Here is a 13,152-nt window from a genome sequence, read left to right as displayed (position 1 = left end):
GGTTCCTTAGTATCAGTGACCTCACATCATGACCTTTTTTGGTGTGGTGAGAACATGTAGGTTCTACTCTCTTGGCAACTTGCATGAATATAATACGGTTTGATTGAATGTAGTCACTGTGCTGCACGGTAGATCCCCAGAACCTGTTCGTCTCATAACGGGAAGTTGATGCCCTTGGCTCAGCATCTCCCATCTCCCTCAGCCCTTTGCATCCACCATTTTACTGTTTCTCTGAGTCGCAGATTCCACATGTGAGTGAGATCAGCAATATGATGGGATTTTGTACGTGATGTTACTTCTTTTTGGGATTGGTTGTCCCTCTTCTTAGAATTCCTTCTCATGTTTTATGCCCTTAAAAGCCTCACTTCCTCAGGGACACCTCCCCTGCCTATCTGATCGATTTTCCTAGCCACAACCCTCTATAGTACTAATCACAGCTGTGCTTTCACTTCTGTCTGTATGATTATTTGGTGAATTGTTTTCTTTATTAGAATGTAAGCTTTCCTTACTTTTTTTTTTTTTTTTTTGGCTCGACTAGGATATTGTTTTTTGAACTATTCTAAATCTGGACTTACAGGATAAGTAGATTCTTATTTTACTTTTCCTGTTATATCCTATTATCCCATCGCTCCCCCTTTCCTTAACAACTTCTATAATTAAAAACTAATTTAAAATGTTAATATAAAATGTAAAGCAATTAGTTTTTCAAGTTAGGTTATATTCTGAATATATGTTACTTGAAATCCAAGATCCAAATCATAAGGAAAAAAGTAGTACTTGGGTTTCAGGAGCATGGAATGGAAATGAAAATTCGAGGGAAAGTATTAAACTTAACTACTTAGAATTTTCTGTGATGATAATTCATTTGCTACGGTAGCAGGTGGCTCTTGGAAAGTTCTTAAGATTTACTGAATGGATGTGGGGCGCCCGGGTGGCTCAGTGGGTTAAAGCCTCTGCCTTCAGCTCAGGTCATGATCCCAGGGTCCTGGGATCAAGCCCCACATCGGGCTCACTGCTCAGCAGGAAGCCTGCTTCCCTCTCTCTCTCTGCCTGCCTCTCTGCCTACTTGTGATCTCTGTCTGTCAAATAAATAAAAAAAAAATAAAATCTTAAAAAAAAAAAGAAGGTTCTGTAGGTCTACCACAGGAAGGCTGTCTCCCTTTATTCGTCTGTAAGGAGTGTGCCCTTCTGGGATGCTAGACATACTTCCGGTGTGGGACATGTTGAATTTGAATGGTAGAATTCTCCTCTGGGCAGTTGTGGATATGGACAGAGTTCGTTTCTAATGTGGGAAATACTAGCAAAGAAGTGCAGAATATGTAGAAATGGGTAAACTTTGCACTGAAAGGAACATAAAGGGGAAAGAACTGAAAGCCAGCCAAGGAATGAAGCCCACAGAGTCTCTGAATGAAGGGGACAAGAAGGAGACAAAAAGAGCTATGAGGGAAACACAGGAAGTGGTTAAGAAGGATGATATTATAGGGTCACAGAACCCAAGTAAAAAGAAAGTTCTCTAAGGGGATGATAGGTAGAAGTATCCAATGAAACAAAGAATAGATCTTTGTTTTTCTCCAGGAAAGGGATGTGTAAATGTTTGCAGAAATCAGCTTGTGCCTTGCAAACTGTCTTTACCTCATGGCAGCATGTTGAGGACGAGTGCTTCCACTGGGCATAAACTACTTCTCATTAATCACCCTTCATGATGCTGTAGTTTTCAAGTGGTTTAGCTTACCTAGCTCCAAATCATTTGGTGTTTAGTGTCAGCAAAACATACTGACATTTGATGTTGATAAACAGTGACCCTTGCTAACCTCTCTTACAGGAATATAACCAGTTCTGTGTAATCGAAGAAGCAACCAAAGCAAGTGAAGTTTTAGAAAATTTGACTCAGGGAAAGATGTGTCTAGTTCCTGGTAAAACAAGGAAATTTTTATTTAAATTTGTTGCGAAAACTGAAGACGTGGGAAAGAAAATTGAGGTTAGTTATGAAATTTGTTTAACACATACTTCAAGTGACAAAAGTAGTATGAGTATGTCAGAAAATATTTCAAATAGCACACAGATTTATTAAGTGAGAAATGAACCTATTCCCCTTGGACTTCTCAAGGGCAATCATTCATGGTTTGGTGGGTTTTCTTTTATTGAGACTATACTATACATACTATTCCATTGTTGGCTTTTTTCACTTACCCAATGTATATTAGGCATCATTTCCTCTTAGTACACAAAACCAACCTCATTTTTTTTTTTTTTAATTTATTTGACACACAGAGAGAGAGGTCATAAGCAGGCAGAGAGGCAGGCAAAGAGAGAGGGGGAAGCAGGTTCCCTGCTGAGCAGGGAGCCCGATGTGGGGCTCGATCCCAGGACCCTTGGGATGATGACCTGAGCCGAAGGCAGAGGATTAACCCACTGAGCCACCCAGGTGCCCCAAAACCAACCTCATTTTTAATGGCTACATAATCAGTTAAAGACTATTAAACAAAAAATATTATATATATATATATTTATATTTATAAATGCATATATAAAATACTGTAGCAATTATATTTTGTATTCTATGACATAATTCAGGCTAGAGATCTATATCATTTTGATGTTTAAACATTTCTGATTGCATTTTTCTCTTTATTTTAAAGGATTTATTTAATACACATAATTAAAATACCTTTTAGAAATACATGATGAAAGTATTATTTTTATTGAACATAAACTCCGGAACCAAACTAAATGGGTTTAAATTCCACCTCTCCAGCTTACTAGCGTGTGGCCCCGGGCAGCTACTTAATGTCTTTTCATCTCAGTTTACTCATCTGTGAAGTGGGGATAATAATGGTACCTACCTCTTAGTGCTTCATGAGGACTGAATCAGTTAGTTAATGCAAATTGCTCGGAATAATGACTAGTACGTAGTAAGCTCTCATTAAGTGCTTGTTTTCCCTGACTTGAAAACCACGGTGATGGTTGGCTAATCTAAACTTAGGACCGTTTCTAAGATAGAAACACAAGACCATACTACCAGTGTTCCCAGAACACTTTCTGTGAACTCTCAATTTTATTGTTAATCAAAATCCAGGGTTTTTTGCTAATTCGCTAAAAAAAAAAAAAAAATTCTTTATGATTTTGACTAAATCCCTAATTACATATTTTCTTTTTTACAAGGTACCTAAGGAAGCCTACCAGATGGAAATCATGATTAATAGCACTACTTTGAGTACATTTTGTTAATGGATTTAGTTGAAAGGGACGTTTATTCAGTTAAGAATAATACAGCTGTTTGAGGGGAAAATATGTTTTATTAGGATTTAGGAATTAGGTTCTGAGTATGCTCAGGGCCATCAAAACATTCATGTATTTCACTCAGCAAGCACTAACTGAGCATCTGTGAAGTCAGGTGATTATCTCCATGTGAAGGCCAATGTAGTCGGTGTCACAGCTCCTACGTGACCAGGACAGCTGTCACAGCCGGTGTTCTGACCCCATCACTCTGTGGTCTCTAGAGGAACGTGACGGACCAGCAGTCACTGTGTCCTTTGTCACGAGGGGATGGTGACAGGTATGAGGAGGCATTTCTGACAGCCCTCCCATCTCCCAGATTACTTCGGTAGATCTGGTTCTGGGCCACGAGACGGGAAGATGTGTGGTTTTAAACTGGCAAGGAGGAGGAGGGGACGCTGCTTCCTCCCAAGAAGCCTTGCAGGCCTCGCGTTCTTTCAAAAGACGACCTAAGCTCCCCGACAATGAGCTTCACTGGGACAGCATCGTCATTCAGGCAAGCACAATGTACGTCCACCTCGCCAGGCAGATTGTGGAACACCACAATCTTGTTTCTTCAGAATACTGTGTTTGAGTAACTTGTTTTCTTAAAAATCGGTTACTCAGCTCAGGTGTTTTTTTTTCCCCCCACAAAGGATCATCTCCAGAGTTCCAAACATTTCCGTGCATCTGCGACATGACCCTCCCGCCCTGACTAATGAAATGTATTGCTTGGTTGTGACCGTTGAGTCCCACGAGAAGACCCAGATCAGAGACGTGAAGCTCACCGCTGGTTTAAAACCTGGTAAGTGGGCCTTCTTAAAAATTGGCCAGTGTTCCTTCAACAGAAAATAAATGTCAGTGGTGTCAACTGCAGGAAATTTATTTCAGATGTGGTTATGAAGTAGTTATGACATGATCTGTGCAGTATGAATTGTTAGGATAATGGTTGAATTCTCCGTGTTTTAAAACACCAATATTAACACTTTTAGGACAGGATGCCAACTTAACTCAGAAAACGCACGTGTCTCTTCATGGAACAGAACTATGTGACGAGTCCTACCCGGCTTTACTCACTGACATTCCTGTGGGAGACTTAAATCCGGGGGAACAGGTGAGCCTTGGTCAACTACAATGGGAGAAGAGATCAACTAGATTGCAGTTTTAAATATGTAGGGAGTCTTAGATAGTTCTAGAACGTTTTAACAGCGTGTCCTGAGACTAAAAATGGGATTTAACCAATGCACATCTTATACACACTTTACATATTTAAATGTGTAAAGTGTTGTAAGCAGTTTTTATACAAGTGATTTTATTTTAATTTTTTATTTTTTACAAGTGATTTTAGAACAAATGACCCTAAAATATGGAGGACTAGTTGCCCTGATAAAATAACTAAATAACATTAAATGTGTAACTTAGTGAAATAACTTCTCAGGCAGCTTTTGTTTCCAAAGTAAACACAATTGTTGAGAAGTTGAGAATGATGATAGGAGAAGGTGGAATAGTAATGATCCCGCTCTTACACTGAGGCAGGAACAGCCTGCAAAAAGTGTTGAAGAATTTAGTCAGTTGGTACAGTAAACTCTTAAAAGGTGGGGGCACATTATTCTAGAATATGTGGCAGGAAGAAATCTCTGAATTAGTAAATGAAAGTACTTTTATTTTGTTACAGCTGGAAAAAATGTTATACGTTCGCTGTGGAACAGTAGGTTCAAGAATGTTTCTCGTGTATGTTTCTTACCTGATCAATACAACTATTGAAGACAAAGAAATTGTCTGCAAGTGTCACAAGGTATAAATTCTCATAACTCCTTCTGGAAGTATCCCATGTGGAGCATTCCCTATTTTGTATTTTTTTAATTTACCTGTAAAAGGATAAGCAGCTTAGGTGCTTATCATCTATTACAAAATTTTAAAAAAATAATTACAAATTAAATTAAACGTCTCTTGGGGTTTTTTCTTTGTCATTTATATTTATTATAAATGACATCCTATGGCTCAAACTTTAGAATATTGGCTTCCATGGCTTTTCTTAAGTCAAAAAAGTTGGGGATCTTTTGCAAATCAGTTTTGAGACTCTAAATCTCTGTGTTTCCCTATAGGGTCACACATTAGACAACATCTGTAAGTTGGTTATATGCTGAAGATTTTGGAGGATAGGAGGTCTCCCTTCATGAAATATTTTTTCTGTTAAAAAGACTATGGAAATTGTTTTTGCCAAATGCAGACAGAGAGAGTGAAGAGAAGAAAGCTGCCATGGTCATAGTCAGCCACTTGGGGGCAACTGCTCTCACCTCGGTGTGTTTTCCGTTGGTCTCTTTCCTATTTATAGCGATTTGGGGGAGCCGTGTTTTTATTTAGATTTAACCATATTCTCTGTAATTACTTGTATTTTCTTTTACTAATGGAAAGTCACGGTACTTACTGTCTTGTTAGTCTTCCCTGTGTTGTTTCGGCCTGCTCTCAGGAACCAGGCCTTCGCCCAGCAGAGGAAAAGGCCAATCAGTTTGGCCCTTTGTAGGAAGGTTACAGCAGAGTCTGGGCCGTTGGCTGTTTCTTGAGTCAGGGGAGGCAACCTCATCCTGAAAGAGTTAGGAGTATTTCCCGAGGGGACGGAGGGAAGGCACTAAGTATATAAAAGGTGTCCCCTAGCTTGATGCCCTGGAGTGAATCCTGGGTGGCGAAGTAGGAGGTGAGAGCGCCAGTCTCCGCCTGGCCTCCTGAGCTGGCGCTCGGGCTGGCCGTGTGCACCTCTGGCCTCCAAGCCCTCATCTCCGAAACAAGAACAGTCAAGTTTTGTGCAGCTTTAGAGTCCTAAGCCTTGGATGTCATTTCTGCTTTGGCTAATGAAGCTTCTAGAAGACTTGGAATATACCTTTTTAAAATAATTGTCTGCCATGTAGTAACAATCCTGGAATCAAGCAATACTATATATACTATATATATATATACTATATATACCATAGTGGTGTGCAGTGCTCTCTTCTCAAGACTCGATATTATTGATGGACATGCTGCTTGTTTTTAATCCCCTTGCCCTATTTCCCTCATTCCCCCCACAGTCCTCCCCTCTGGTAACCTCCAGTATGTTCTCTATAGTTTCGAGTCTTTTGGTTTGTCTCTTTTTTTCCTCGTTTGGTTTGTTAAAGGCCACACATGAGTGAAATCATATGGTATTTGTCTTTCTCTGACTGACTGACTTTCACTTAACACCACATTCTGTAGTTCCATCCATGTCATTGCAAATGGCAAGATTTCATTCTTTTTTATAGCTGAATAGTATTCCACTGCGAGGGTGTAGGGGGGCATGTGTGTATATCCCTCATTTTTCTTATCCGTTCATCTGTTGATGGACATTTGGTTTGCTTCCCCAGTTTGGCTATCGTAAATAATGCTGCAGTAAACATGGGGATGCATAAATCCTTTTGAATTTATGTTTTCGTAATCTTTGGGTGCAACGGTAATACAATTTTTAATTTTTTGAGGAACCTCTGTACTATTTTCCACAAAAAAAAAGTCGTCTGCCCATTTTTTGATTGGATTATCTGATTTTTTTGGTGTTGGGTTGTGTAAGTACTCTATATTTATAAAGGATATTACAATAAAGGATACTAACCCTTTATTGGGTATGTCGTTTGAAGACATTTTCCCCTATTCAGTAGGTTGTCTTTTAGTTTTTTTAGAGAAGCTGTTTATTCTTCTATCAGCCAGTGCATTTCCAAGATAAGCTTCTAAGGGACACTAACTCTGAGGGCCAGAAATAGATGTTACACAAAAGAGTGAATTGGTCAAATATGTTTGGTTAAAAGGTGTGAAACAGATACTTTGACTTCAGGGCTGAGCACAGCATTGAATTTGAGAATCCTCAAAAGGCTGTGGTGATTATCTTTCAGAATTATTTTATTAAGAAGCACTTCTCTCATGGACTGTCTGTCTCACAGGGCCTAGTGTTATTTGTAAGACACTTTTGGAAGTTTAGAGGTAAATTCCTTTCCCTTCACTTGAGAAGACTCAAATTCTAGGCTTGGCATTAAAGATTCCCTTAAATCTCATTTTTACCCGCACGTGAATCTGCTTCATAAGCCCTGTGGAAATTTAAAGTAGGCCACATCGAAGCTACACACTGAGTTGCTTCTTCATTTCCATGTGGATACACGGTGGGGGAACACTGAGGCCCTGGGCTTTAGATCATGGAACTCTGCATGCGTTTGCAACCACTAATATCCTACTTACTACACCTTCTTAGAGAGTTAGCTTGGTGCTCTTACGAGGAAATAGTTGAGGCAGTAATAATAATAAACGTGGTTCAGGCATTCCGCTAGTGCTGCATATGCGCGCTCTCTCTCCCTTGTCAACAGCCCTTCGGGGATCGTGGAACTGAGACTCAGAGACCGTGTCTCCTCCCCAGGGTCACCTCACTGTGCCCAAAGTCCGCACGCTGAATAAATGTGTGTCCTCCAGGATTAAAACCCCTATCTACCTGGCAGTTTTACAGCCTCCATTTTTAATCAGCATGATTATTTTTAAAGGGTTCTCGCCAGTGGGATGGGTGGTTTGGTTCCCAAGCCATAGTGACCCCATCGTTCGGTGAATAGCTTCAGGGAGCTGTAGCACATTGCTTAAGAGTACAGACTTCAAGGCCAAATCTGGGTCCGGGTCTACCTTTGTCACTTACTAGCTACGTGTGACCACTTCATCTTAAAATGACAAGTATAGGGACGCCTGGGTGGCTCAGTTGGTTAAGTGGCTGCCTTTGGCTCAGGTCATGATCCCGGCGTCCTGGGATCAAGTCCCATATCGGGCTCCTTGCTCGGCAGGGAGCCTGCCTCTCCCTCTGCCTCTGCCTACTTGTGATCTTTCTCTCTCTGTCTCTCTCTCTCTGACAAATAAATAAATAAAATCTTAAAAAAAGACAAGTATAGGGGCGTCTGAGTGGCTCAGTCAATTAAGCATCTACCTTTGGCTCAAGGTCATGATCTCAGGGTCCTAGGACTGAGCCCTTTGTAGAGCTCCCTGCTCTGCAGGGAGTCTGCTTCTCCTCCTCCCTCTGCTGCTTCCCCTACCTCCACGGCTTGTGTGTGTGTGTGTGTGTGTGTGTGTGTGCCCTCCTGCATGCACGTGCGCTCTCTTTTCCTCTCTTTCAAATAAATAAATAAAATCTTAAATCTTTAAAAAAAATGGCAAGTATAAAGACATCTGCTTCCTTGAGTTATTACGAACATTATGTGACACTTTATAGTGATTATAGCACTGTCATATTTTGTTACTGTTACTATCATTATTATTAGTCATCTTGTGCTGAGTCAAGGTAAAGAACTTAGACAAAAAGAAGACTCAAATTCTAGGCTTGGCATTAGCTTTGTGGGCTGGGGCCAATCATTTAATCTTCCTTTAACCTCTGGTTCCTCTTCTATAAAATGGTGACGATGCCTGTCCTGCTCACGTTTATTAGATCCTCATAATGTGTTAGAAAGCACTTTGTAGTGTAAACTGTATAAAAACTGTTAAGATAATTTATTAGAAACAGTGGTCTGGTCTCTCTACATAGGTTTTTATAAATATCGTCTGAGGGAAAGATCCTAGCTCCTTAAGATATAAATTGGGATTATTTATTGATCAGTTACAGACTGTGTTTTGTACACCTTCTAATTTTAAAACTGTTTTAACGTTAGAAAAGCCATTGAATGTGTCCTTTAAATTTTCTTGCAGGATGAAACCGTAACTATAGAAACTGTCTTTCCATTCGATGTCGCGGTTAAATTTGTCTCTACAAAGGTATGTCCCTGTGAAGCATTTTGGAAATCACTTCAGTTATAGAAATTAGCAGAAAAAGTAAAATGGATTACTGTTGTTCCAGACAGACCTTTTGTCTTCATTTTTGATAGTTTGAGCACCTGGAAAGGGTCTATGCGGACATACCCTTTCTGTTGATGACCGACCTTTTAAGTGCCTCACCTTGGGCCCTCACCATCGTATCCAGTGAGCTCCAGCTTGCTCCTTCCATGACCGCAGTGGATCAGCTAGAGTGCCAAGTGGACAAAGGTGAGAATGTGGATTGTCACACTTAATTAGAAGATGGGTGTGTGATGTGTGTGTGCGTGTGTGGATTACCAGCGTAAGAGTTAGCTTTTTGCTGGGAGGATAATTGAGATGGATATGAAAGCAAATAAATTTAGAATTAAGGTGAAATTAGTACCATTTACAATTTGCTTGAGTATACTTTATTATTATTTTTTTAAGATTTTATTTATTTATTTGGCAGACAGAGATCACAAGTAGGCAGAGAGGCAGGCAGACAGAGAGAGAGAGGAGGAAGCAGGCTCCCCGTGGAGCAGAGAGCCTGATGCGGGTCTCGATCATGACCTGAGCCGAAGGCAGAGGCTTTAACCCACTGAACTACCCAGGCGCCCCAAGTATACCTTATTTTACAAGATAAAGATTTTTGCTCCCATAAGGAAGTTAGTCTTTGAAAAATGTACTTGAAAATAAAATATTTGTTCACTATTTGGATTTTTTTATAGATTATTTTTTCTTATTTGTAATGGTTTACTGTTATGTATAACTTGAAATGGTAAAAGATATTTATGAAGGAAACTTGGGGAGAATATGAAAAAGTAGACAGTGAGTTTTCTAAATCAACTACAACAGTAGAGAGAAGAGATTTAAACCCGATATATCACTTGTCTGGTGCATCATACTTTGGTGTATGCTTCTTGAGCTGTTAGAAAAAAAATGAGTTTGAAGGTTAACCCAAGCAAAATTGTGCTCAGCTGTATTATAAGGGTAAATATTATATGCAGAAAAATTTTGATATATTCTTAAAACCAAATGTGAGTGAGTCATTTATTTGCTCTCTTTGTTTATCTATCTACTCCTGGACCTCAGTGTTACTAAGCCCTATGTTGATCTGCAGTACAGATTAAAACTAGATGAGTAGTTTTAGAATTCTCGTGTATTTTTTGCATCTAGCCTGAAAATAAGTTTCAGTATCTATCAATAAATAATCTATAGGTATTTATCAAGTTCACCGTATGTCGCCATGCTGGCTTCTCAAGACAATAAAAGAGCAAGTCTTCGTAGTCACTTCTGTGCATTTTAGGGAAGTCTTCATAAATGAGGATAGGTAAAATAGATAGGTAAAATCAAACATGTTCCTAAATCTCTCTATTTAAAGACCTGTAAATAGGTCCTATATTCTGTGAAATAATAATAATAAAAACCCCATTTCTGTTTTCAGAATGCCTTCATAATTTTTATTTTTCTGTCTTTGGAAACCTGTTTTTTTCCTGTAGATTTGAAAGTCATTGTCCCTGGTTCTACTTTGTTTCTCTGTCCTCTTCTTCCTTTTCTGTTCCCGGTGCCCACTCGGAATAACGATGAGAGCTAGAGTCACGCTGAACTAGATTCAGTTCGGTCCTACTGCTTGCTCTTCTGTTACGCTGGACTACTGATTGTGTTCGGTCATGTCTCAGAGTTAAAGCAGATCACTCTACGTGCTAGTGTGCCTGAGCTAATCTATATGAAAATCCCAGCCCCGTGCTTGTCTCCTAACAGCTCAACACAAGCCCATTATCTGTCCATTCCTTGCTGACTCCTTTTCTTAACTACCCCTTCAGTGTTGGTCATTTCCAGGATCCCAACTTTGACTTCCTTTACTTTTTCTACAAGTCTTCCCCTCTGCACAGCCTTAGGCTGCCTGTGTGCCGCAGTCCTGCTAGAGGAACTGGTGTGTGCATGGTTCCAGCTCAGAACCATGGGGACAAAACAGATGCCCTGTGTGTGTGCACGTCCAGCCCGGCTCCACATTCTGCCTTCTTCCTGTGTCTTGAATCCAGAGATGGTCACCATCTCTCCTCTGGCTTTCCAAAGTACCTACTTCACTGGTTTCCTCTGTGCCATTCCCTCCCCTTGTCTGCCGTTCATACTGTTGCCAGAATTTGATTTCTCAGGAAACTATTCTGAACTGGTTACTCTCACTTAAAAAACTTCACGACATTCCAGACCTTTCCCTGCGCAGCTTCCTTCCCAGCTTCTTCTGCACCAGCCTCTCTACTTCCCCTCCCTCTTGCCCGGACTTCAGCCAAGCCGAGCTTTTACCACCAGCAGCCATCCCTCCATCTGGTTTTGCACATGTTAGTACCTTTGCCCCAAACCCTCTCCTTTTTCTTTCAACCTGTGGAACTCTAGTGTGCTCTTCGGGACTCATGTAAGCTTTGACTCTCTAGCTCTCCCCAAGCAGGGCTAGGTCGCCTTCCTTCTTTACTCCCCGAGTGTCTCGTACATCTGTTGTAACACTTACCCCGTTCTGTCGTAATTACGTGTTTATAGTTATGGCGCCTCCATTGGGCGGTCTGCCCTTGAAGAGCTGGAGCCGTGACGTCATCCTCTTTGTATTGCCAGCCTTATGGGAGTTGGTTAATAAGTGTTTATTAAATTAATGAATAATGTCCACCTTAAATTTCCCATTACTGGTTTTCTATTGCTGCTGTAATGAATTACCACCAAGTTAGTGGCTTAAAACCACACAATTTATGACCTGAAAGTTCTAGAGGTCAAAAGTCCTAAAATCAAGGTGTGGGTAGGGCTGCATGCCTTCTGGGCTCTAGGGAAAATCCTTTCCTTTGCCCTTTTCAGCTTTCAGAGGCCAGGTGATGTCCTTGGCTCCTGGCTCCCTCCTCTGCCTTCAAAACAGCATATCATCTTCTAATGTTTCTTTTCTGGCCTCGGCTTCCATTGTCGTATCTTTATCTCAGACTCCCTCTTGCCTCCCTTTTTCCCTCATTACCCTTGTGATTACATTGGCCCAACTGGATTATCCAGTATGATCTTTGTATTTCCCAGTCTTGATCTTAGTCACATCCATAGAGTCCTTTCTGCCAGTGAGCTCACATTCTGGGGAGTTAGGAGGTGGATGTCCTTGGGGAAGGGGGCAGCATGGCATTACTCTGTCCGCCACCTCTAGGAACACCAGAACTCATGCATTGCAAAATTTGTGTTTGACACATTAAAAATAACAATTTTTCCTAGGTCATAAAGTTGACCCTAATGTTAATTATTAATAAAGATAGTATCATTTTGATTAACTTCTGAGACTTAGGGAGGACTTGGTGGGGCAAGGTGGGGCAGGCGGGAGAGAAAATGAATGTCCCCGGTTCTAAAAAGCAGGTTTCTTAAGAGGTTTGAACTAATGTGTGTTTTATTTACCAGGCTATAGAATCATTTCCTAGGGGCACCTGGGTGGCTCAGTGGGTTAAAGCCTCTGCTTTCAGCTCAGGTCATGATCCCAGGGTCCTGGGATCGAGCCCCGCATCGGGCTCTCTGCTCCGCAGGGAGCCTGCTTCCTCCTGTCTCTCTGCCTGACTCTCTGCCTAGTTGTGATTTCTCTCTGTCAAATAAATAAAATATTAAAAAAAAAAAAATTAAAAAAAAAAATCATTTCCTAGACCTTAAAAATTACATTAAAAGTAGTTAATTAAAGTAGAGACTGGCCCAGCTTTTTTCCCTTCGACTTTCAGTTTTTACCCACAACATATCCCAGCCTTCCTTGTTGGAGAACCATAAAGGCGTGATTAGTCGAGGCTTTGTTCTCATCTTTTGAAAGTTTCAGTCTCAGATATGCTAACCTAGGCCCTCAATGGGCCCTGTTGCTGGCTTGCATTAAAGGAGCCCCCCCCCCGCCCCCCCCACCGCCTGCAGAGGGCTGAGGGGGCAGGGAGGCCTTGGTTCAGATGAGTGTTTGTCTTGTCATCAGGAGTTTGGACTAAACTTGGCGAGAGGACAGCATCCTTGCGTAAGAGGTAAATAACCGAATTAGGCAATCATGGGCACCATGTAACGTGTTTCCATTTGATGGTGTCAGTAGTGCGCGCTGGTCAGAGAAAGCCAGGGTAGGTA

General features: G+C 40.9%; 1 protein-coding gene across 1 annotated transcript in view; it reads left to right on the top strand.

Moving 5' to 3' along the window:
* Positions 1–13,152, top strand: part of TRAPPC11 (trafficking protein particle complex subunit 11) — a 47,291-nt gene that overhangs the window by 24,055 nt on the left and 10,084 nt on the right. The window contains exons 19-25 of the mRNA XM_045997559.1: positions 1,823–1,978; positions 3,596–3,783; positions 3,912–4,060; positions 4,248–4,369; positions 4,931–5,050; positions 8,968–9,033; positions 9,144–9,300. Of these exons, the coding sequence (XP_045853515.1) occupies positions 1,823–1,978; positions 3,596–3,783; positions 3,912–4,060; positions 4,248–4,369; positions 4,931–5,050; positions 8,968–9,033; positions 9,144–9,300 (958 nt within the window). The remainder of the gene's footprint in view (positions 1–1,822; positions 1,979–3,595; positions 3,784–3,911; positions 4,061–4,247; positions 4,370–4,930; positions 5,051–8,967; positions 9,034–9,143; positions 9,301–13,152) is intronic.

The sequence above is a fragment of the Meles meles genome, chromosome 2 (genome assembly GCF_922984935.1).
Source record: "Meles meles chromosome 2, mMelMel3.1 paternal haplotype, whole genome shotgun sequence".
Classification (NCBI taxonomy): Eukaryota; Metazoa; Chordata; class Mammalia; order Carnivora; family Mustelidae; genus Meles; species Meles meles.
This window is presented reverse-complemented; position numbering and strand designations above follow the sequence as displayed.